Source organism: Hyperolius riggenbachi, chromosome 2 (assembly GCF_040937935.1).
Source record: "Hyperolius riggenbachi isolate aHypRig1 chromosome 2, aHypRig1.pri, whole genome shotgun sequence".
NCBI classification, from domain to species: Eukaryota; Metazoa; Chordata; class Amphibia; order Anura; family Hyperoliidae; genus Hyperolius; species Hyperolius riggenbachi.
Window position 1 is genome coordinate 97637465 of NC_090647.1, and position 23293 is coordinate 97660757.

The window sequence follows — 23293 nt, forward strand, 5'->3', positions numbered from 1 at the left end:
TAGAGCGGTGGTTCTACTCTATATACCTAGTTAAACACAGGACTTATTTAAGCTCCCTGCAAGGACAGCCTGCATCCAAACTAGTGATTATCTTGTGTTTAACATTATCTTGTGTTTACTTAATTGTATCAAGTGAGGAATGTAAACACTTCACTGACTGCGCAGACACTCCTGAACACAGACAGATACTCAGAAATCATTCCTGGGTTCATTACAATAGAAATACACCAGTTATGAATACAATGAAATTGCAGCTCTCAGAGCAAGAAAAGTGTACTTTGAGAACTTGTAATTTCTAAATGAATAATACTACTTATGCACACAAGCAAATATGATAACTGTATGTGAAATAAAAAGTAGGAAAACATGTTTTTATTGAATATTATGTCAGAGCTTTATACCGTTTTAAAGCAAACCTGAAGTGAAAGGGATATGGAGGCTGACACAAATATTTACTTTTAAACAATGATTGCCTGTCTGTCCTGCTGATCCTCTGTCTCTAATACTCTTAGCCATAGGGCTTGCACACATGCCCAACGCATGTTTCCCGTCGGGGATCTGGAGCTCATCCCCTTGGGCGACATCACTGAACTGCTGCATACACGTGTGTCAGCTGTGTAGTTGATGTGTTGCTATGCCGGGGGGGGGCAGAGTTATGACAAGCGAACAACGAGATTGGCGGTGGGATCTGTGTCACTGGGGTTGGGTAGAGCCTTTCGGCGGGTGACTCACAGATTAGGCATCGGGTGTCATACACACGCCTGATCGTCGGCTGAGCCTGTGGGTTGTTGCTGCGCCTCCGCTCAAACTGACAATGTTTCAGTCAGTCTCCGGTGTGCTCCTGTGGATGGGTAAGGCAGGGTGCTGTCCCTCTTTTACTGTGTACAGTGATGCACATTTGCAGCTCTGAAGGGCCACATAACATGTCAAGGAGGGCCGCATTCGTCCAACGTGCCTTGACTTTAACGCCTGTGGCTTAACCAGGGGGCATTGCCAGGGTGAGAGAGCTGCCCAATGGCAGCACTGGAAACCCTGCAGGAACACCCCTGGCGGGCATTTTAAACAGGGAATCCCTCTACCCTATGTTTACCTTCGAGATAGCGCCAAATATCTCGGGGGGGGGGGGGGCTATAGCGTGGGGGGGGGCAGAGAGCGGCAGTGGGGAGACACAGAGGCATGTCATGAGGCAGAGAACATGCCTCTGTGTTGCATCTGCCCCCATCCCCCACCCCCCACGAACCACCGCGGGTTCTCTTTAAGCAACAGCTGCATTAGACCTCTGACAGGTGCATTTATCAGCATCTCTAGTCCTCAGATTTACAATGAAATGATGTGGGGAAGTTCTAGAATAATAAAGGGCTGCAGTTTCTTCAGTATGTTTCTGTACATTATAGACTCTTAAAACTGTTCTTCTGATGTGTAACGAAGTCCCTTTATGAAATATCAGGCTGTTCTTTGTACAGTAGAATGAGCCAGAATGAACGCCATGAATCCGCTGTGCACATTACACTGTGTGACTTGCTTCCAGCATTGTGGCCACATTTAGATGCAGATAAACAGCTGCATGCAGATTATAAATAAAGCAAACACTTTAAATAGTACAAGTTGCTAAGTGAATCCTGTGTCAGTGATAGACAGATGTACCCTGCGCCAAATGGATTCAGTTCAAAGGACAGCCAGACTGGACGGTAGTGTTGATAGATAACACTGTGATAGCCGTATCACAAAGGAAGTATTACAAATTTCACGAGCCAAGGGCAACCTGCACCTATTCTCAGAGCCTGATTAAAGAGGAGCTGTCAGCCATACTATCTCAGGAAAAAAAACAAATATACAAGTAGCTAAATACTTGCTCTACTTACATAACAGATGTATGGCACTGTCCACGTTATGATTCCTGTGAATTTTATAAAGGAAAAGTAGAGAATCCTATTCTAGACAGTTTCCATATTTACTGTGGCTATTTTGAAGCCAGTCGTGATGTAATATCCGCCCTTGGTCTCCTCTGCCTGATTTGCCCGCCCTTCACTATAGAAAGTGCATTGTCTCAACATGAGAAATTTTGGCCAATCAGAGAGGAACAGAGGTGTGGGAGGGGAAAACAGGAGGGAAAGAGGCTTCAGCCAATCAGGCTGCATTAGATAAGTCTGAGGGGAAGTAGGGAAGCAAAAAAAGGACAACCCAGCATGCCCTGCACCTTCCTTTTTGTGTACCAAATTTTTTGTGAACCAAATGTGTGAGGATCTCGGCCCTCGTAAGACCGGTTTGACATACCTGCTTTAAAGTGACCCCGAGCCTGAGCTCAGGATCAAAATCAGATACTTACCTAAAGAGAGGGAAGACTCAGGACCATATTGAGGCTTCCCTCGCTACTCTGTTGCCCCCGTTGCTGAGTGCGGCCCCCCTCTGCATCGGGGCCATGCAGCTCCTCTTCCTATAGCGTGGCCGCGCAGTAGCCGCGCATGCGCTGTAGCACAGAACCCACGTCTCCTACTTACTACGCATGCGCGGACGGGATCGCGCAGCTATTTCGCGGCCACGCTATAGGAAGAGGAGCTGTGGGGCCCAATGTGATTAGCGATAGTGCCTTATCGCTAATCTTTCGAGTGGCTGCTCTCAGCAACGGGGGACAACGGAGTAGAGAGAGAGACGCCTCAATAGGATCCTGAGGCTTTCCTCTCTTTAGGTGAGTATGTAATTTTGTTTCTTTAAGTCTACCAAACCCCCTAGCTAGGTGTATTGTCAGCTGAAATTAGTTGATGAACTGTAGCCCAGGTGGCATTCTTATTAAGACTGACAAAATGCCATATTACGGCAACAGTGTGTCATTTATATTTTATTTAGCTTTTTTCTCCTGGCTTAAATGATTTTGTAAAGAACAACTCTTCACCCATTTGTTGCTGGACTCTCTCCAGGAGTTAATTTAGGAAAAGTCACAAATCAGGTTATGGAGTTTACACGTGATCCATGTCGCTCCCGACACTCAAGCCCAGACTGGTGTGTCTCCCGCAGGGTTGTGTTACAAGCTGGAAAGAAATGCTGAAACACCTAGTAACCTCTAATTAATGGCTGCTCTGATACAGTCTGATGTCAGATCAGGAGTGATCAATGTTGTTGTATGGAAAAAATGACAATGAGGTAATACAGTACATTCTGCTCCAGGGAGTAAAACAGCTATAGTCGTATGAAAAAGTAAAAATACACACCATGTAAACCTTTTTCTTTAACATCAGTAATCCCCAAAACCTCTGTAGATTCCACCGCACCTGTCTGCCACGCGTGCCCCACCGCACAATTGCGCACCCGATGATTGCACATTCACGCAGGGATGTGGAGTTGGAGTCGTGGAGTCGGGCAATTTTGAGTGCCTGGAGTCGGAGTCGGGAAAAAATGCACCGACTCCGACTCCTAATGAATTTGTAACTATAATTAAAATAGAAAATATGATAAAATGTTCTATTTCTCAGATAATAGTCATTAAAAATAATGTATATATACAGTATATATACAGTAATAGCTGTGCTTTGTCCACAAAAATCAAATAAACCAATCAAAATTAGTTACTTGTGCTGCTTCAGTAAAGCAGTCCCCGTATTTTTAAGGTCAGATATACATATCTGATTGTGACTGTATATATGATGTGTACACAGGAATCTCTTATATATACTAAATAACATCTATGCTGTAAGAATAAAGCCTGATGTGTAGCCGTGTCACTAATAGAGATGGTCAACGAGATGGAAATAATTCCGCATTGATGCTGATTTATGCAAATGTATGCACTTCCTTTGCTGATGAAATCAAATAATTTGATATGTTATTAAAATTTGGTTTGGTGACTACAAATTAAAGGGCAATTGAGACGGATGAAAAGTAAAGTTTTATACATACCTGGGGCTTCCTCCAGCCCCCTTCAGGCTAATCAGTCCCTCGCTGTCCTCCACCACCCGGATCTTCTGCTATGAGTCCTGGTAATTCAGCCAGTCAGCGCTGTCCGGCCGCATGCCGCTCCCACAGCCAGGAACATTTTACACCTGCGCAATAGTGCTGCACAGGTGTAGTATGCTCCTGGCAGCGGAGTGTGTGCATGCGCACTACGCCTGACTGGCTCAAGTACCTGGACTCATAGCAGAAGATCCAGGTGGTGGAGGAGGACAACGTGGGACTGATTATCCTGAAGGCGGCTGGAGGAAGCCCCAGGTATGTATAAAACTTTAATTTCATCTGTCTCAGGTTTACTTTGTTACACAGTAGTACTATACTCTACATATGCACTCCCCACAGAGCTGCAGGGAATCCACTGAGAATGCTGTCCACATTGAACACAGAGGTGTTGTCTGTTCACAATCTCCTCATTCCCCTGCAGAGTACCTGCACATCATTCTTACATGTACCCACACTTACATTGCCTAGGGCCTGATAGATGTTCTTTGTTCCGGTTTGTACCTTTTACAAGTACTCTTACCAAGGACTAGTTTTAGTCTAAAAGGGAATAAATATAGTAGTCTACATATCCTTCTCACTTCAGTTGTCTTGTAAAATTCCTAAGCGTTGGCAGTTAAGAGACGAATTTCATGTTACATACTTTTAATCAACAAAATTGTAATATGCAAATTAGAGGAGTCGGAGTCGTGGAGTCGGAGTCGGTGGAATCCTAAACTGAGGAGTCGGAGTCGGTGGATTTTCGGACCGACTCCACAGCCCTGCATTCACGTGCTCCTTTTGTCATACAGGCACTTGTAATGCATACCGATGAAATCACCGCCGGGAGACTTGGGCGCAGGATACAGCCGATATATGGCTTATCCTGCTCCTGCACAAGTCCCAGCGGCGATAATTACTATTCCCCCTCCAGGTCCACGTGGATGGTGGGGAATGATGTAATGCGGCTTCCAGCTATTGCTGGCGGCTGTATTACAGTGTTTTAAAAGTAATTTCAGATCCGTCTGCTGACGGCGCCAAAGTTACGCAGTGTGCGTGTTCGTATTGCGGTCTATGGTGGCGCCAGCTGCTCCCAAATCTGCGCTTTTATGACAACGCTTGCTTGTAATATGCGTGCGCAGTACTGCGTCCACGCTGTGCATTTTACAACAGCCTTTTTGTATGTACGTTTTCGGGACATGTCAACATTTTATCTTCATTTACAAAAGTACATAAAGCTAAAGATTATTTAAGTATACAAAATATGAAAAAATTACTTTGAAAAAAGAACAGAATTGTAATGGCTCCTGCCGCATCTCACCGCAATGCAAATAAATGACAAACATATGACCCTGCGGTAATGCGCCGATAGGGTATTTGCATAGCGCCACCCCTGCTCAGTAAGCCATCGCTGGGGCTCTTCAGCAAATTGGAAATTTCTGGTGCGACGCAGTAAGTGTGCTAAGCCCCATTGTGTATACATTTGTATATACAGTATATATATATATATATATATATATATATATATATATATAGAGAGAGAGAGAGAGAGAGAGAGAGAGAGAGAGATAGAGAGAGAGATACAGAAATACAGTTTGTCCCTGAGTATTTTTTTTTTTTGTAAATTATCTTTTTCTGTGTACCTGTCACTTACAGGAGGTAGTTTTAATCAGCTTTGAACCCCTACAAGCAGGTTTTGGACTAGATCATCTCCTTATGGGGGTTCTCATGGTCTCCTTTGTTTTTGAAAGCACTCCGTAGTGGGAGAGGTACAGTCCATTTTGCAACCTTCAGCAATAGTGATAAATTACAGTAGAGCATCTCTGGGGATTTAGGTATGAGATTTAACTTAGCCTTTCTAAATACCTCTATTGTTTTTTCTACAGCCATATTTTTGGTGCTTGTAATGGGAGGCTTCGGCTTGTTACCATGTTACAAGGTCAATGGTTCGGCTGAACTTTAACCTTCTGACAGATGGTTTTACATTATCCTTAAAGAGGAACTTCAGCCTAAACAAACATACTGTCATTAAGTTACATTAATTATGTTAATTAAAATAGATAGGTAATATAATCTCTTACCCACCTTGTTTTAAAAGAACAGGCAAATGTTTGATTTCATGAGGGCAGCCATCTTTTTGGTTAAAAGGAGGTGACGGAGCAGGAGACACAGTCCCAACTGTCCTGTGTACTTATCACACCTCCCAGTTGCTAGGCAACGTGAATAACAACATAGGAAATCCCATGATGCTTTGCACTGCATCAGGCAAAAAAGCCTGGGCAGTTTTCTTTGATGGGGCGGAGCTTAAGCTTTTGTGCAGCTAAAAATAAGACTTATGTAAGAAAAACAAAGTTGTGATGCTGTGAAACTGTTAAAGAAACACCAAGCGTTTTCAGTGCTGCTGAGTAGATTTTTAGTCTGGAGGTTCACTTTAAAGAGGAACTCCAGTGAAAATAGTGTAATAAAAAAGTGCTTCATTTTCATTCATGTATAAATGATTTAGTCAGTATTTGCTCATTGTAAAATCTTTCCTCTCCCCGATTTACATTCTGACATTTATTACATGGTGACATTTTTACTGTGGGCAGGTTATGTAGCTGCTGCTAGCTGTTTTGGCTGTTGGAGAAAGCTGTAAACAGCTATTTCCTGTCTGTGAACCTTGTTACATTGTAGCAAACTGTCAAAAGTACCGCGGTCCTCAGAGCTTCTTGTGGGAGTGGTTTCACCACAATATCGGTCATACAGCGCCCACTGATGGTCTACTTGTGAAAAGCAATAGATTTCTCATGTAAAAGGGGGTATCAGTTACTGATTGGGATCAAGTTAAATTCTTGGTTGGAGTTTCTTTTTAAGCACTCTCTGGTTTGATAAATTCTTGGTTGGAGTTTCTCTTTAAGCACTCTCTGGTTTGATAAATTCTTGGTTGGAGTTTCTCTTTAAGCACTCTCTGGTTTGAGAAGGATTCATAGAGGATGCAGTGATGGTGTTCTGCCCAGCGGGCGCCTGTTGTTGTTGTGCAATTGTTTGTCGATCTTTATATTTTTTCCTGGACTCTTTGGTGGCATCTATAGCCTTCTTTCAGAAGGATTGAAAGGTTTTTCAATCTTGCCATGGTAAATAAACCACCAATTAAACCATATTATTGTCTTCTGTATGAAAAAAAAAATATTGAGAATCTCTTTACATTTTCAAAGCCATAAAGTAAACTGTTATAATAAATCAAGCAACATCCTATATAATATGGAAAAAGAGGAGGAGGAAAGGTCGGCACTGCAAGTGAGTTTATTTCCAAAGTTAGGCACTGTGCAAATGTATTAATCAATTGCAATAAAAATTAACATACCGGTGCATAGAAGTTGAGCTCTGTTAGTGGGTGCTGGGCACTAAAAGCCTGCCGGCCATTTTGTTAAAATATGCGCTTCTACGTCAGGCTCCATAGAAGCGCACATGTGCGCAAAACGGCCGTCAGGCTTTAAGTGCCCAGCACCCACTAACAGAGCTCAACTTCTATGCACCGGTATGTTCATTTTTTATTGCATTTGATTTATACATTTGCACAGTGCCTACGTTTGGAAATAAACTCACTTGCAGATGCCGATCCTCTCCTCCTCCTGTATTTCCATTCAGTATATCTACATGGATCTGAGCACGCTGATGTGGCGTCGAAGGTGGTGATGTTTGTGTACCCTGCCTGCCTCCCTCATAACAATCAGTCTCATGCAGTAGTGCCAACTGTCTTTTTCTCTACACAAATATAATATAATATAAGGGTGGCAGCAAAACATAAATACAGGCATAAGTCATAACAACAGAGGGCATTAGGAGAGGGGGTACCGTTAGGGGAGTCAGATAATGGGCATCATTAAAGATCCAAAAGTTCAGAATGGTGGTAGTTTATTAACAGTAGAGGTGCGTTACCACAGGAGCTTGCCATCTAGTCCCCATCAACCAATGCTAATAATCCAGATAGCAGCCCACGCTTTGCAACAGCTAGCATGGTCAGGTTACCAACACAGTGAGCCTAAGCAAGGGGTCACATTGCAAAAGGGTAAGTACTACAGCACCGCCACATGAGTTGGGCGCTGGGTGGGGCCGCTAGTAGTAAAATATTGGTAATCTAGATTACCAATAATTTACTATGCAGTACCGGTACTCATTCTCACTTGAAACCCCCACCACCACCAGTGTAGATACCTCCCCCCCCCCCCTTCTAATGGCAAACACCAACAACAAAAACCTATTGCCTAAACGTAACCACCCTCCTCCCGTTGTTTGCTTGAAACCTTGCAACCTAGTCGACCAAAATGACGGATCGTTCCATTAATTACTGTGTAGTTGCCGATTGGCTGTTAACCACATCAGGAACCCTGATCGCTGTTTAGGCACCAGATTACCGATAAATACTGTAAAACAGGCATCTATTAGACGCCTGCCAATTGCGGTGCCCATATGAACTGATCCATTGACAAATACTACCACAGAAAGGAAGGTTCTGGAGAAGAAATTGTTACACATTATATTTCCTCTATTCCCCACCAAATTGTTACTTTGTATTATGCGATTCAGGACATAGGTTGGCAACAATTAAAGTGACAATGCTTTGTAGTGTGAAAGTTTTCTCACCTTCCATGTCTGTAAAAGACAGATGGATACAAGAAAGTTTCTGTAACAATAATCATAATAGTAATTATATATTTTTTTTCTGAGGTAAATTCTGCTGTGACGAGTCCTCATTGCTTCAGGCCATGAATGACTAAAAAACACGCAGAGATCGTAAATACTCACGTCACCTTTGTTAACCTCCTGTCTGTGTTTTACCAGTTCTGGTTAATGCCCGGATATCACCTGTGTAAATCAGTTCTCTCTACAGCATCCTCTTCACATAAATAACTATGGTTTTCTTTTAGTGATGAGCAAAATGTTCTCCTAACATATGATGATGAGCGTCACCCAGGAGGCAGAAGTTAGGGCTAGCAAATCACTGGGTAATTAACACAACTGCTGTTTAAATGAATAAGCTACTTGAAGCTTTGATTTGCTAATTTCAGCTTCTTTGTCCTGGTTGGGGTTAATGAGATAATCTAGGTGCTATATGGGCTTGTGCACAACAGAGCGGTTCTGGAGTGGTTTTTAAAATGCTTGCAGGGGAAAACCGCTTGGCTAATGAAAGTGAATGGGCTGGTGCACACCAGAGCGGTTTTTTCCACAAACGCAAACTCGGGGGCTGCAGCATTTCTTAGGTTTCTGAGGCGTTTCTACCTCAATGTTAAAGTATAGGAAAGTGGAAAACCGCTCTGAAAAACTCTATATCAGAGCGGTTTTCCAGGCGTTTTTGTTACAGAAGCTGTTCAGTAACAGCTTTACTGTAACAATATATGACATCTGCTACACAAAAACGCTCCAAAAAACCTCTCTAAACATGCCTAGAATCGCTCTGAAATCTGCTTCAAAAACCTCTAGCGTTTTGCAGATCTGCTAGAGGTTTTTGGTGTGTACTGAGCCTGAATTGGATAAGTAGTAAGTAGCGGAGTAAAGTTGGAAACCAGTGAAGTCAGCATACCTGATCAGCACAATTGTTAATTTCTCTCAGTACAGGTTTCACCCCCTTTTACATGAGAAATCTATTCCTTTTCACAAACAGACCATCAGGGGGCGCTGTATGACTGATATTGTGGTGAAACCCCTCCCACAAGAAACTCTGAGGACCGTGGTACTCCTCGCAGTTTCCTGTCTGTGAACGTTGTTGCATTGTGGGAAATAGCTGTTTACAGATGTTTCCAACTGCCAAAAAAGCATGCAGCAGCTACATCACCTGCCAGTAGTAAAAATCTCACCATGTAATAAATGTCATAATGTAAATCGGGGATTGAAAAGATTTTACAATGGGCAAACAATGACTAAATCATTTATACATAATTATTGTAAAAATTAAGCACTTTTTTATTACATTATTTTCACTGGAGTTCCTCTTTAACTTTAAAAAAAAAAAATCAGCCAAATACTTACCTATCGAGAAGGATGGCTCTGGGTCCTATAGGGCCTTCTCGCACCCCTCTCGTTGCAGCGGCAGCTCCGTGTTTGAATCCTGCACTGCGGGAGAATTCGGAAGGGTTTGGGAGCCCAAGTGTTTCCTAAGACAGGCAGCTCCATACTGCGCCTGCGTGAGGTTCCCATTGACTTTAAATTGTACAAAAATATTTGTCATTTTTATTCCCTTTACAAAAATGGGAAGCTTCCAGTGTCTGGCTATCAAGTGGAAAGAACATGTGGCCAATTATGTTACAGAGAAGTCAGGCAACCTAATCTTCATCATTCTTGTGCATCGGGGACATGTGTTTATGCTCATCAGTGCATTGGATTAGGGGGAAGTAAAATGACACCTGCGGAAAGTTTATCACCTGCGTTAATAGTTATCTACCTACACTCTTTATACAGTAAGTGAATAAAAATACCAGATGTAGATCTAGTGGAAAAGACCAGCGATAGGCTGATGTGAGCCTGTTTTCAGATCAAGTGAACTAAAGCATTCTAGTGACATACAGTAGAATGCAGTAAATTATAAATTATTCAGGATATTCCCTATACCTCACCAAATTATCTCAAATATCAGATGAATGCAAACAAGGAGAATAGATTATAATTATAATTATTTGTAAAAATAAAAGTGTGCTGAGGACCAAATCATAGAGATTCAAACTATTGAAACAGTCTTCAAAAGTGATTATATGATCCAGGTTGCTGTTATATATGGATGTGTATGCATATGTATATGTTCCTAACAGACATGAATAGCGGTGTAAATGCTGATGTACAGTATATGTTTATGTGTATGTATGGATATGTGCATGAATAATGTACTGTATATGTCCAGAATGCCGGGTTGTTTCGCTAAACTTTTCAGAATTTTTTTCTCATGTATATTTTAGTTTTGTTTAGTTGTATATTATTCAACACAAGACGATGACATACGAGCCATTAAGTGTATAGTATGACAAGTAGTCTACAATAGTCGGACATAAAACTGTCTCTTTGTATTCTATTATTTTAGCCCCGTGATCTGCAAACTCGGCTCTCCAGCTGTTAAGAAACTACAAGTCTCACAATGCATTTGCGTTTATGAATCATGACTGTGGCTGTCAGACTCCTTCAGTGCATTGTGGGACTTGTAGTTCCTTAACAGCTGGAGAGCAAAGTTTGCAGATCACTGTATTTAGCCAATAATTGTTTTTTTTTTTATAAAAACCTTGCTCTATTTATATATTGCTGTCTATTAGTATGTAGTCCCCCCCCCCCCCCCCCCCCCAGTGATGCTTGGCCTATGCATTTTAGCTATGCAGAATTCTCCTCGCAGGGCATTCTGGGAGACTAGGCATTATTTTCAGAAATCTCAGTAAATAAACATTCCTCAGAGCGGCACCTGACAGGACTAAAGATGTCGCCACCTGTGATAATTTTCAGAATGTAAATCAGGGTGAGGAGATATTTTACAATGGGCAAACACTGACTAAATAACTTAAAAATATATATTGTAAAAAAATAAATAAAAACTAAGCAACTTTACCTGCAGAGATCCTTACTTCTAATCTGAAGCGGGATATTGGCCCTGTAGAGAAAGGTATGACATTTCCACACTGCTGCCTAGAAGTAGGAGGCAGACATCTCCCTGGAAGGGGAAAGGACACAGGCCTGAACACAGAAGACACTTCACTAATCTTCAATACTGTGATAGATCCCTTTTCACACAGCTTTAGAAGCTCAGTATTTACTAGTTGAGTCACTCGCTTGTAGTTTACAACTGTCTAAACCAGGCATGGGCTAACTTGGCCCTACAGCTGTTAAGGAACTACAAATCCCACAATGCATTTGCCTTTATGAGTCATAACTGTGGCTGTCAGACTCCTGCAATGCATTGTGGGACTTGTAGTTCCTCGACAGCTCGAGGGCCAAGTTTGCCCATGCCTGGTCTAAACTGTCGCAGTATAGCACAGATATGAACTAAACCGTGTTTTTTGCTTTTGTAATTGCAGCGGACATAGACGACATGAAGATCTGCTACGTTTTACGAGACAAAGAAAACGCAACTAGCGATATCTTCTATTTTACGGTTGAAGACAGTGGTAAGTACTAAGAACAGTGCGGCCAATCCTGTTATTTCTGGGTACATACTGGTGCTGTATGACTTGACCTGAACTTGTGTACAGTAAGACCTACGGCAGAGGGGGCCATGTTATGCCATCACACTTAGGTTTGGCTGTGCTGAGCCCCTATAGGCCCTACAGGTTAATATCTAAATATAGACTTTAAGATAGTCTAGATATGTATAGGTAATAGGCATGCCCATGCCTTCCACATGATTCTACACGGGAATGACAATTGTGAAACTTACATCTCTGTAGTAACTGTTGTGTGATTAGACGTTTAATTGCCCATGGGTCTGCTGTAAGGCCAAGTCACACATTAAACTTTACATGCGCACACAGTGTGCGCAACATTAATTGGGTTTACGTAGCCTTCATAACACTCCTTAAAGTGTACCTAAGGGGAAATAGTAAAAAAACACAATACTTATCTAAGACACAGCTTTTCGGAAGTGTGATCACGACAATGCTCCTTTCATGCGCGAGCGTGGCCACGCTGCTCCTGTGCGAGTACGGCCGTGGCTGCGCAGTAAGCCAGAGCCGCTGCACATGCTCGCCAGTACTTGCTTGTATGACGTGTATTGCTTACGCATGTTATAAAAGGATCCTAGGTTAACTGCATAATGCGCACTACAGAGGTTGGGTAAACCAGTACAAGAAGATTCATGGACTTAAAGTAAACCAGAGATAAACGATATTAAAAGATTTATATATACCTGGGGCTTCCTCCAGCCACATCCGCATGGATCACTCCCACACCGCCGTCCTTAGTCTTCTCTCTCTTCCATAACAGGTCCCGTAACTTCGGCCAGTCGAGGCCAGTCTGAGCGAATGCAGTGCGCTCTCTCCAGGGGAGAATAGTACTGCACAGATGCAGCAGTATTCTCCCCTGGAGAGAGCGCACTGCGCTTTCACAGACTGGTCTCGACTGGCCAAAGTTACGGTACCCGTATGGAAGATTGAGAAGGCTGAGGATGGCGGCGTGGGCTCAATCCATGCGGATGGGGCTGGAGGAAGCCCCAGGTATGTATAAATCTTTTAATATCGTTTATTTCTGGTTTACTTTAAGTGAATATATCCCTTAGCTGCAGCTACTACTAATGTTACGCAATGCAGCTGCTAACAGCTGTGTCTCACAAATGTGACTAGTTGCTGCTTCTCTAGTGTGTCATAGTTCTTTCTTATTAACTGCATTGGATAACATTAGTATCAGTTGCTTGGTGACTACCGGTAGTAGCAGCAGCTAAGGCTGTTGTGTGACATGGCCCTGAAGGTGCCTTGCTTTGATAGAGACAGAAGCAAGCCACTCCTAAGGCCAGTTTTGCGTTTCTCTGTGCGATTTTACCAGTTTGTGTTGAATCTGCCAATTTGCCAGCTGATCATTGCAACAATTTAGTGTTGGCATGATAGGGCTGTTGCTAAACCCTGCAGTAATAATTATCCTAATGCCTCTTTTATGGTTTGTATCCTTATTGGCATGATGTTGTCATGTTTCTACTGTGGTTATGGAAATTTTCATTTGAACTGGGAGCCTCTCTGCTTTGATCCTATTCATAAAGGGCCTTGCCTTGGCATCCTTCCATACTAGGAGTGAAGGGTTGTAGCACTAACAATGATCAATGGCTGCACAGGGCTGTTCCTTCTATAAGGCAAGGTGAGGAACTCTTTCATGATGATGTTCTTTAGGGACAACAAACTATATCCACTAACAGGGATGTGCTTACAAATAGTTACTTGTAGTTAGCTACTCAAATTCATGATTCTAATGAGGCTTAATTGCCTCAGGTGTGTTCATAGGACACAGGGGGTTAATTACCCAGATGCCCAGGCGCTTCTATGTGTATCACACTCTCGAGTCCAATGGGACGGGTTCCACAACTCACAACCGCGCACTTCCTCCTTTCGGTCGAAGGAGGAAGTGCGCGGTACTAAGTCGTGGAACTGCGTGCATTCCACTCTCGTCACTTCCTGCAATGCCGCCAACTGTACTGTAAGTGGACTGCATTGCAGGAAGTGACAAGAGTGGAACGCACGCTGGAACACGGAAGAGGTGAGTTCTCTCTCCCCGCCCACTGCCTAAAAACATACATTGATGCATTAATAGCCAGAGGGGGAGCGCAGATCAGGGACTCAGGTGGGGGTGGGGGGTTATTATACTGGGGGGGGGCGGCGTTTTTCATTAATTTGCCTCAGGCGGCAAAAAGTCTAGGGCTGAACACAGTGTTCCCCAACCCTGTCCTCAAGGCCCACCAACAGTGCATGTTTTGTGGAAATCCACAGAGGCAATTAATCAGCTCTACTGAGACACTAATTACTCCACCTGTGCATGTTTGTGGTTTTCTGCAAAACATGCACTGTTGGTGGGCCTTGAGGACAGTGTTGGGGAACTGTGCTATAACACATTAGTTGTATTGTATGGGGGATTGGTAAAATAAAATTACACATACCCTTATGGACTGTATACCCTATCCCCCTATACCCTTCCCTTACTCCCACATTCACCCTCCACGTTAATGGGGGCGCCAGGCTACGTACCGGACCGCATCGGTTATATGCTCCTATTTATTGCCTGAGGAAGTGGGATATACCCGCGAAACGCGTTGCACCTTGTTCGGAGTATGTAAATAAACTGATTTTTGCTTAAAACGGACATTTTTTGTGTCTGTGTTGGAGGGGTAAGTCCACCGCTACCTACTTAATTTTATCCATTTTAAAGAAATATTGTTTTTACCCTGTTGGCGCCTCTGTACTACTTTTGCAGTTGCTTCCACCCCTGGTGGAGAGGAATTCTTCCTTTTTCCCGATCTACAGAGAGCAACTTCTTAATCCTGAGTGGGGACAGGTCTAATCTCCTCACCTGCCTTCATAGTGGTTACCTGGACGGTAACCCTTGTCTGTGAGTATAACCTACTTATACTTACCTTCCATACCCAATTTACAGTACATACAACACTATACTGGGCTCTCGGCATCTTCCCTTATATTCTAATGTTTTGCTTAGGCAATGCTAAATGTATTTGGTCCTGCCAATAAAGCTTTTTTGGATTTGGATTTGGAATTACAAATCTCTTTGCAGAATATACAGTTTGAATATGTATTTCAGCTGTTCATTTAACCTGGTACAGTATTTTATTTTGATTTTTGTTGTTGTTTTTAGAAGTGAGCTCCAGGGTTAGACCTGGTGGTAGTTTTATCCTGCATGTGTATGTCTGATACAATAGGTGATTAGTAAAGTCATAGCTTCAGCATAGAGTATGCTGTTACAGATGGTGCTCTGGGCAGATTGGTGAAATCTCGCCATTTCAGCACAAATCCTAAGTATCCATTTAGCAGTGGTGATTGGCAAGTGTGCTTAAGGGCCATAATCTTCTCTGTCACACCACGTCAGTAACACCCTGCGCCACCTGACACCAGGCCTGACTTGGGATCTTGCCTCTCTCTGTCCAGGCATGTTATTCCCAGTCATAGCTGTCTGACATTCTTCTATGGAATTGCATTGTCAGATCAGTCCTGCATGATGTCACACAAAAATCATCTGATTCCATCTTCAGGTGATGTCTAACAACTCTTCTGCTTGAAGCCAAACTCTTGACACAGTGCTAAGTATGCCATCCCATAGCCTATGAGTACAATTATCTTACTCCCTCTGTATAAATCACTTGAGAGGCCACGTCTGGAGTATGGGATACAGTTTTGGGCACCATACTATAGAAAGCACATTGACCTTCTAGAACGGGTACCAGTGGCGTAGCTAAGGAGCTGTGGGCCCCGATGCAAGTTTTACAATGGGGCCCCCCAGGCACTCTATATATAACAATTGATACCGCGTACCAAAACCTGCCAAGGGCAACTACAGTGTCAGAGGTGCAATAAGGGGATGGGGAACAGCTTGATAATGATTCCCACTATTCAAAGTGTCTGTAGAAGTGATTATTATGAGCACATGACCAATAGAGAGCTAATACTGTAGTTGAGGGAGGGCCCTTCGGGGCCCCACTGGCCCAAGGGCCCCGATGCGGTCGCTACCTCTGCACCCCCTATTGCTACGCCCCTGACGGGTACAAAGATGTGCAACTAAATTAATCAGGGGGTTGGAAGCGCTCAATTACCTAAAAAGGGTGGACAAACTGGGAGGTGACCTGGTTAACTTGTATAAATACATCAGAGGGCAATACAAAAGCTTGGCAGATGAGCTTTTTGTCCCTAGGGTTGTACAACGGACAAGGAGACATGATCTGCGTATGGAGGAAAAAAAGTTTTTGTGATCTTTTTAGAGAGGGGCCCTTCATGGTAAGAGTGGTTAAAATCTGGAGTATATTATCTCAGGAAGTAGTTATGGCAAACTCTATATCTTCATTTAAAGAGGGATTGGATGCTTTCCTTGCATTGAAGGGCATCCACAGCTATAATTACTAGGTAAATCCCAGGAGAGTAGATCCAGGGATTTATCCGACTGGCATCTGGAGTGGGAAAGGAATGTTTCCATTTTAATACTTAATTGGCCCAGGCCTTGTTAGGTCATTTGCCCTCCCCTGGATCAATTGGGATATGTGCAGGTTCAGGATGGTATTTTGTTTTTTGTTTTTTTCCTTCTGGTTGAACTTGATGGATGGGTGTCTTTTTTTCAACCAAAGTAAGTGTGAGTATAGGAAAAAAAATTAACTGTGGTAGCTTCAGACTCAAATGGAAAGCTGATTTTTAATAATGTTAAAATGCACACTAATAAGCAATACTTGGTGAAATTTGCCTTCTTAATACATATTCAGTAGTGGTGCATTGTGGGTAACCACAAATGCTCATTTATAGCTGAATTATTGCAAGTTTCCTTCTGTTTTAAGAAGGCAAACTTCACCAAGCATTGCTTATTTGTAGGAGGGCTTTTCGGTCTCTTTTATCCCCCTAAACATTCCTAGTGGTTTGGGTCACGCAAAGCTGCTTGGTTACTTTGATATATCATCATCATATCATCATCATTTGAACAAAATTAGGCAGGTGCATAAATTTGGACACCACAAAAAAGAAATATTTAGTAGATCCTCCTTTTGCAGAAATTACAGCCTCTAAATGCTTCCTGAAGGTTCCAATGAGAGTCTGGATTCTGGTTGAAGGTATTTTGGGCCAATCCTTTGTACAAAACATCTCTAGTTCATTCAGGTTTGATGGCTTCCGAGCATGGACAGCTCTCTTTAACTCACACCACAGATTTTTAATTATATTCTGGGGAATGAGATGGCCATTCCAGAACGTTGTACTTGTTCCTTTGCATGAATGCCTTAATGGATTTTCAGCAGTGTTTAGGGTCGTTGTCTTGTTGAAAGATCCAGCCTGACGCAGCTTCATCTTTGTCACTGATTCCTGGACATGTGTCCCTCAACTTTGACAAGATTTCCAGTCCCTGCACTGGTCACACAGCCCCACAGCATGATAGAATCACCACCATATTTTACTGTATTTAGCAGGTGTTTGTCTTGGAATGCTGTGTTTTTTTCCTCCATGCATAATACCCCTTGTTATGCCCAATTAACTCAATTTTAGTTTCATCAGTCCACAGCACCTTATTCCAAAATGAAGCTGGCTTGTCCAAATGTGCTTTAGCATACCTCAAGCATCTCTGTTTGTGCTGTGGGCAGAGAAAAGGCTTCCTCTGCATCACTCTTGCGTACAACATCTCCTTGTGTAAAGTGCGCCGAATGGTTGAACGATGCACAATGACTCCATCTGCTGAACGATGCACAATGACTCCATCTGCAGCAAGATGACGTTGTAGGTCTTTGGTGCTGGTCTGTGGTTTGACTCTGACTGTTTTCACCATTCGTCGCTTCTGTTTATCCAAGATTTTTATTGGTCTGCCACTTCGAGCCTTAACTTGAACTGAACCTGTGGTCTTCCAGTTCCTCAATATGTTCCTAACAGTGAACACAGCTGAAATTGAGCGAACAATCTTTGTCTTCAGGTCATTTGAGAGTTGTTTTGAGACCTCCATGTTGCTACTATTCAGAGAAAATTAAAAGTTGAAGGAAACTTACAATTGACCCCTTTAAATTCTCTTTCTCATAATTGCATTCACCTGTATATGTAGGTCAGGGGTCACCGAGCTTACCAAGCCAATTTCAGTTCCAATAATTAGTTCTAAAGGTTCTGGAATCAATAAAATGACAGCAGTGCCCAAATTTATGCACCTTCCTAATTGTATTTCAACAATTATTGTGCACTTTCTGTAAATCTAATAAACTTCATTTCACTTCTCAAATATCCCTGTGTATGTCTCCTATATGATATGTTTAACTGACATTTTTTATCAAAACAACCAACGATTTATACAGGAAAATCATGATTAACAAGGTTGCCAAAACTTTCGCATACCACTGTATCTGTGCTACTAATGTTCTATTTCTTAGCTGTACTACACATACATTTCATTATATCATAAGTTTATTATCACTTCAGATTCCCTTTAAAAGTGAAACTAGTTATTTCAGGTCTGAACGCTTTGGGTGATTTACTAGGATGGAGCACACATCATTAAAGCAGTGATTGGAATTGCCCATAACGACGTATCTGGGTTTGGCTGTTGAATGAAGTGAGGATTCTGATTGGTTGCTCTGGACATCTTCTCTTGCTTTCTTTGCATGTGTCTTAATAAATTTCCCCCACTACCCTTATTGGCACTAGTCTATTTGAGGGGATCCAGCAGGAAACCTCATAGACCAACAGCCGCTTCCTGCTCGCGACAAACTCACTAATAAAGAAATGGGGGACCTAGCGGGAAACACTATCTATTAAAAAAAACTCTAAAATTGCACAGCAAAACCCTGGTCAACAGGCTTTGGCTGCTAGGCTTCGGGTGCAAAGCGCTTGCTTCAGCTACCGCCTCCGCTTGCACAACTTTATTAAACCTACTCGGTTGATGCCGTGGATAGTGTTTCCCGCTGAGTCTCTTATTTCTTTAAAATAGCGACCAAATTGCCACGTGCAAGGAGGCCGTGGGTCTCTAAGGTTACCCGCTGGGTCCCCTGAACTAGACTAGCACCCCCTCATTTTTACCAGCACTTTCTTTCACCCCAATTTCAGTAGACAATTTACATTAAATATTACTTTTGCTAGTTCATAAAGATCCCAGCCAGATTGTTTCATCACAGCCTTTTATCCTTCGTTTGCTAATTTTCTGGGGAGAATCCAAGTTCCAGACAACTAAACACATCGCCAAGAGGGTTCAAGGACTCTCTTCATGGTACAAAAATGCCCTGAAAAGACTTGCTGTTACCTTTTGTGTGTTGGGCTCTTAAGATGACTCCTCATTGCTAGAAATGTGCGCACTTCACTGCTGTGTTTTGGCTGTGTGACGTGTGTTTGGTTACCGAGGGTCATTTCAGTCCACGGATATTGTTTGTGTTGTACATTAATATGTCAGTGCACGGGGGCAGAACTTACTTTGTAATGGGCAATTTATTTCTGATTTTATTTAATAAATGCACAGCTAATATTTGCTCCTGTTTCTGCTCTTGCCAAGGTAGCTGGAATAAGATGCAATTTTTTTTTCATATAATTGATGGTTTTGGCTCAAGACAGCGTATTGGGTTAACTTGAATGTGGGTGTATTTGCATCTGTACAAGCCGTCCTAATCTACTTGGGTGTTATTTAGTGACGTTTCAATGTAATATGTCAAAATTCTGGATTGTTTCTTCTGACTGGTTACACCTGGTCAGCTGTAAGAAGCCGGTAAAGAGAACCTGAGGTGAGAGCGATATGGTGGCTGCCATATTTATTTCCTTTTAAACAATACCAGTTGCCTGGAATCCTGCTGATCTTTTTGGTTGCGGTAGTGTCTGAATCACACACCTGAAACAAGCATGTGGATGCTGGCTAATCCAGTCAGACTTCTGTCAAACACCAGTTCTACATGCTTGTTCAGGGTCTGTGGCTAAATGTATTAGAAGCAGAGGACCAGCAGGAGACCCAAATGATTTACATTGTTTAACCACTTGATAGTAGTATAGCCTAGCCCTAAAACTACCCAAAACTCCCAAATAACACAACAACCACCAGCATGGATTTAATAGGCCAAAGCAGCTCGTTTATTTACCAAAATACAATGTTCAAACATATAACTTCCAGAGAGCTGAGGTAAGGGGTCCGAGGTTACCAAGCATATTGCATGTAACGTTAAACTGGCCGGGCAGAAGCGCAATCGGATGAACCCGCAGACCCCATAAAAAGGAAGTCGTCCAAAAAATGTATAACTGATCGAACACCTGCAACTTCTCTTACAACCCATTCAATGAAACAACTGAACTTTTCAAAAAATGAACACGAGATTGCGCAACCCATAGGGAGGCAAAGATCGACAAAGTATTTTCCCTCCCAGACAATCCCCAGCAGTCTAAAACTGGAAGGATGGACCGGTAGCAACCTAAAAGCCGACTCGATGTCCGTCTTGGCTAATAGCGAACCCTGGCCCAACCTCCTCACCCATCTGAGTGCCACGTCAAATGACGTATATACTACAGACGTGTCCTCCCCTGACAAACCATCATTAACTGATGACCCTTTTGAGAAGGACAAGTGATGTATGAGGCGAAAAGCACCCGGTTCTTTTCTAGGGGAAGTGGCGAGACAATCAATTCTTCCAGTGGGCAATTCTCGTTAAACTGGCAAGCAGCCTGGAACCGGCCCCCGCCGCGGTCACCGGCTCAGGGACAACTGCTTGCGCCACCAAATTACTCTCACTTGCTGAGATCCTAACCTGGTGATTCGCACCTAAGGCAAATCCCCCCAGAAACCAACCAACCTTCGGAGCCCTTACCCCTCCTGCTGCCATGACGAAGATCAACAATCCTTTGCAAAGTAAAAATACGTCCCAACCTGTAATAAAAGAAAACCACAAGAACAAAAAAGGGAGGGAGGGAGCTTGTCACCTAACGCCTGACTGATTGACTCCACCCCCCATCCCCAGCCTTCCTCAAACTGCCTTTCCCGCTCCTCCTACTCTCTCGCTCATGCCTCTCGCTCCTGCTTAACCCTTTCCTACCTGGCAGGCTGCACTATCATGTGCGGCCTTCCAGATTCCTCTGTGCTGCACTTCCAGGCCTTATCTTGATAGTAGTATAGCCTAGCCCTCCTGGCTAAAACTACCCAAAACCCCCAAATAACACAATGACCACCAGCATGGATTTAATAGGCCAAAGCAGCTCGTTTATTTACCAAAATACAATGTTCAAACATATAACTTCCAGAGAGCTGAGGTAAGGGGTCCGAGGTTACCAAGCATATTGCATGTAACGTTAAACTGGCCGGGCAGAAGCGCAATCGGATGAACCCGCAGACCCCATAAAAAGGAAGTCGTCCAAAAAATGTATAACTGATCGAACACCTGCAACTTCTCTTACAACCCATTCAATGAAACAACTGAACTTTTCAAAAAATGAACACGAGATTGCGCAACCCATAGGGAGGCAAAGATCGACAAAGTATTTTCCCTCCCAGACAATCCCCAGCAGTCTAAAACTGGAAGGATGGACCGGTAGCAACCTAAAAGCCGACTCGATGTCCGTCTTGGCTAATAGCGAACCCTGGCCCAACCTCCTCACCCATCTGAGTGCCACGTCAAATGACGTATATACTACAGACGTGTCCTCCCCTGACAAACCATCATTAACTGATGACCCTTTTGAGAAGGACAAGTGATGTATGAGGCGAAAAGCACCCGGTTCTTTTCTAGGGGTAGTGGCGAGACAATCAATTCTTCCAGTGGGCAATTCTCAAACGGTCCAGTTACACGTCCTGCTGCAGATTCCTTGGCCAATTTGGATGACACTACCTCTGGAAATTCCAATGCCGATCTAAGATTCCTATGTCGATCCCCACCCAGCACAGAACATTGGCTGGGTATGATGAAACCTTCCGAAAAACCCCGCCTCAAAAACAACGCATCGTCGGCACGCGGATACTTACAGAGAAATGGCTCCATCTTTTGAACTCTCACCGGAGTCCTAAGTCTTATTTCCAGCCTCTGCAGCCCTTCCCTTCTTCTGTTTGTAACATCTTGATGCCGGATGCGATCCCCCGCATCCCGAGCACTCGTGCTTGAAACGGCACGAGGACCCGAATCTGCATGTGCCATCATTGAATTGCCAGCACAATCCCTTCATCCTGTTGCCTGACTTACCTGTGCCGCTTGCCTCCTCACGTCCCCGATAGGACTGCTGCCCCGTAGCTGGTATCATCAAACTCATCCACAATTCTATATCCTTGTGGTTCCAGAGCACCGAGGGCCGAACCACCTTTCCCTGCCTGAACAACTCATCATACCTGAGCCAAGCATCCCCCCCATACCTCCTGTACGCCTCTCCAATCGCATTTTGGTAGCAGAAAAGTCCCGAACAGCATTCAGGGTTCTTTTCGCCGATAACGCCTGCCAAAATCTCAAATGCCTGAAGCCAATTTTGAAACGTGCGCGAAATCAAACGATACCTGCGCCGTTCCTCCTCCTCTTTCTTGGATTCGGTAGACTTTACCTTGTCCAAGTTAAACTTGGCAAGTTGCAACAGTGAAAACATTTCAACAAACTTGCCTTTCCAGATACGTTCCCGAACCTCGTCCTTCAAGTGAATCCCTAGCGGCCCTGTCAGGCACACATACATTTCTGCCTTAGCCGCGTCCGCCAACCTAATTGTTTCAACCTCCCCCACTGCTGAAACCTCCCCAGAAACCGCACTGGTTTGTACTGCTACCTCCGAGCTGACCGACGCCGCCGGTGCCGTTACCAATGGGGATAGAGCCTGGTGCACCACTGAACCCGCCGTTACCAAACCCGTTGGAGCTACCTGTTGCCACACTGAACCACTAAGTTGCAATTCCCTCTGTGGAACCACCCAGGGGGCTACCGGTGCCTGTGCTTGACCCGCCCCCACCGGTGAACCCAGGGCTGACGGGGGGCCCCCCAACAAATTCCTCATACCCATCATAAAGGACTCCAAAGCTGGGAGAATGACTGCCTGAGCATTACCCCCCCAGCCCCTCCCAATCTGCGCTGTCCCCCCTTGCACCCCTAAACCTGACCCACATGCCATACTGGTAACATTAGCCATTGTAGAGGCCTCACCTGGTGGCGCAGGTACTCGCACCTGCCCGACCGCTGGTCTGGATCCTGCTGTGCTCGGTCCCCCTCCATCATGCTGTGGTGCTGCGTCACTCGGCCCCCTGGTGGCCCCACCTTGCTGGTGGGCCTCGTGTC

The 23293-nt window shown here is 43.8% G+C and overlaps 1 protein-coding gene across 1 annotated transcript in view; it reads left to right on the forward strand.

Annotated features, from left to right (window-relative positions):
• FREM2 (FRAS1 related extracellular matrix 2) overlaps positions 1-23293 on the forward strand; it is a 317024-nt gene that overhangs the window by 15561 nt on the left and 278170 nt on the right. The window contains exon 2 of the mRNA XM_068267101.1: positions 11949-12038. Within this exon, the coding sequence (XP_068123202.1) occupies positions 11949-12038 (90 nt within the window). The remainder of the gene's footprint in view (positions 1-11948; positions 12039-23293) is intronic.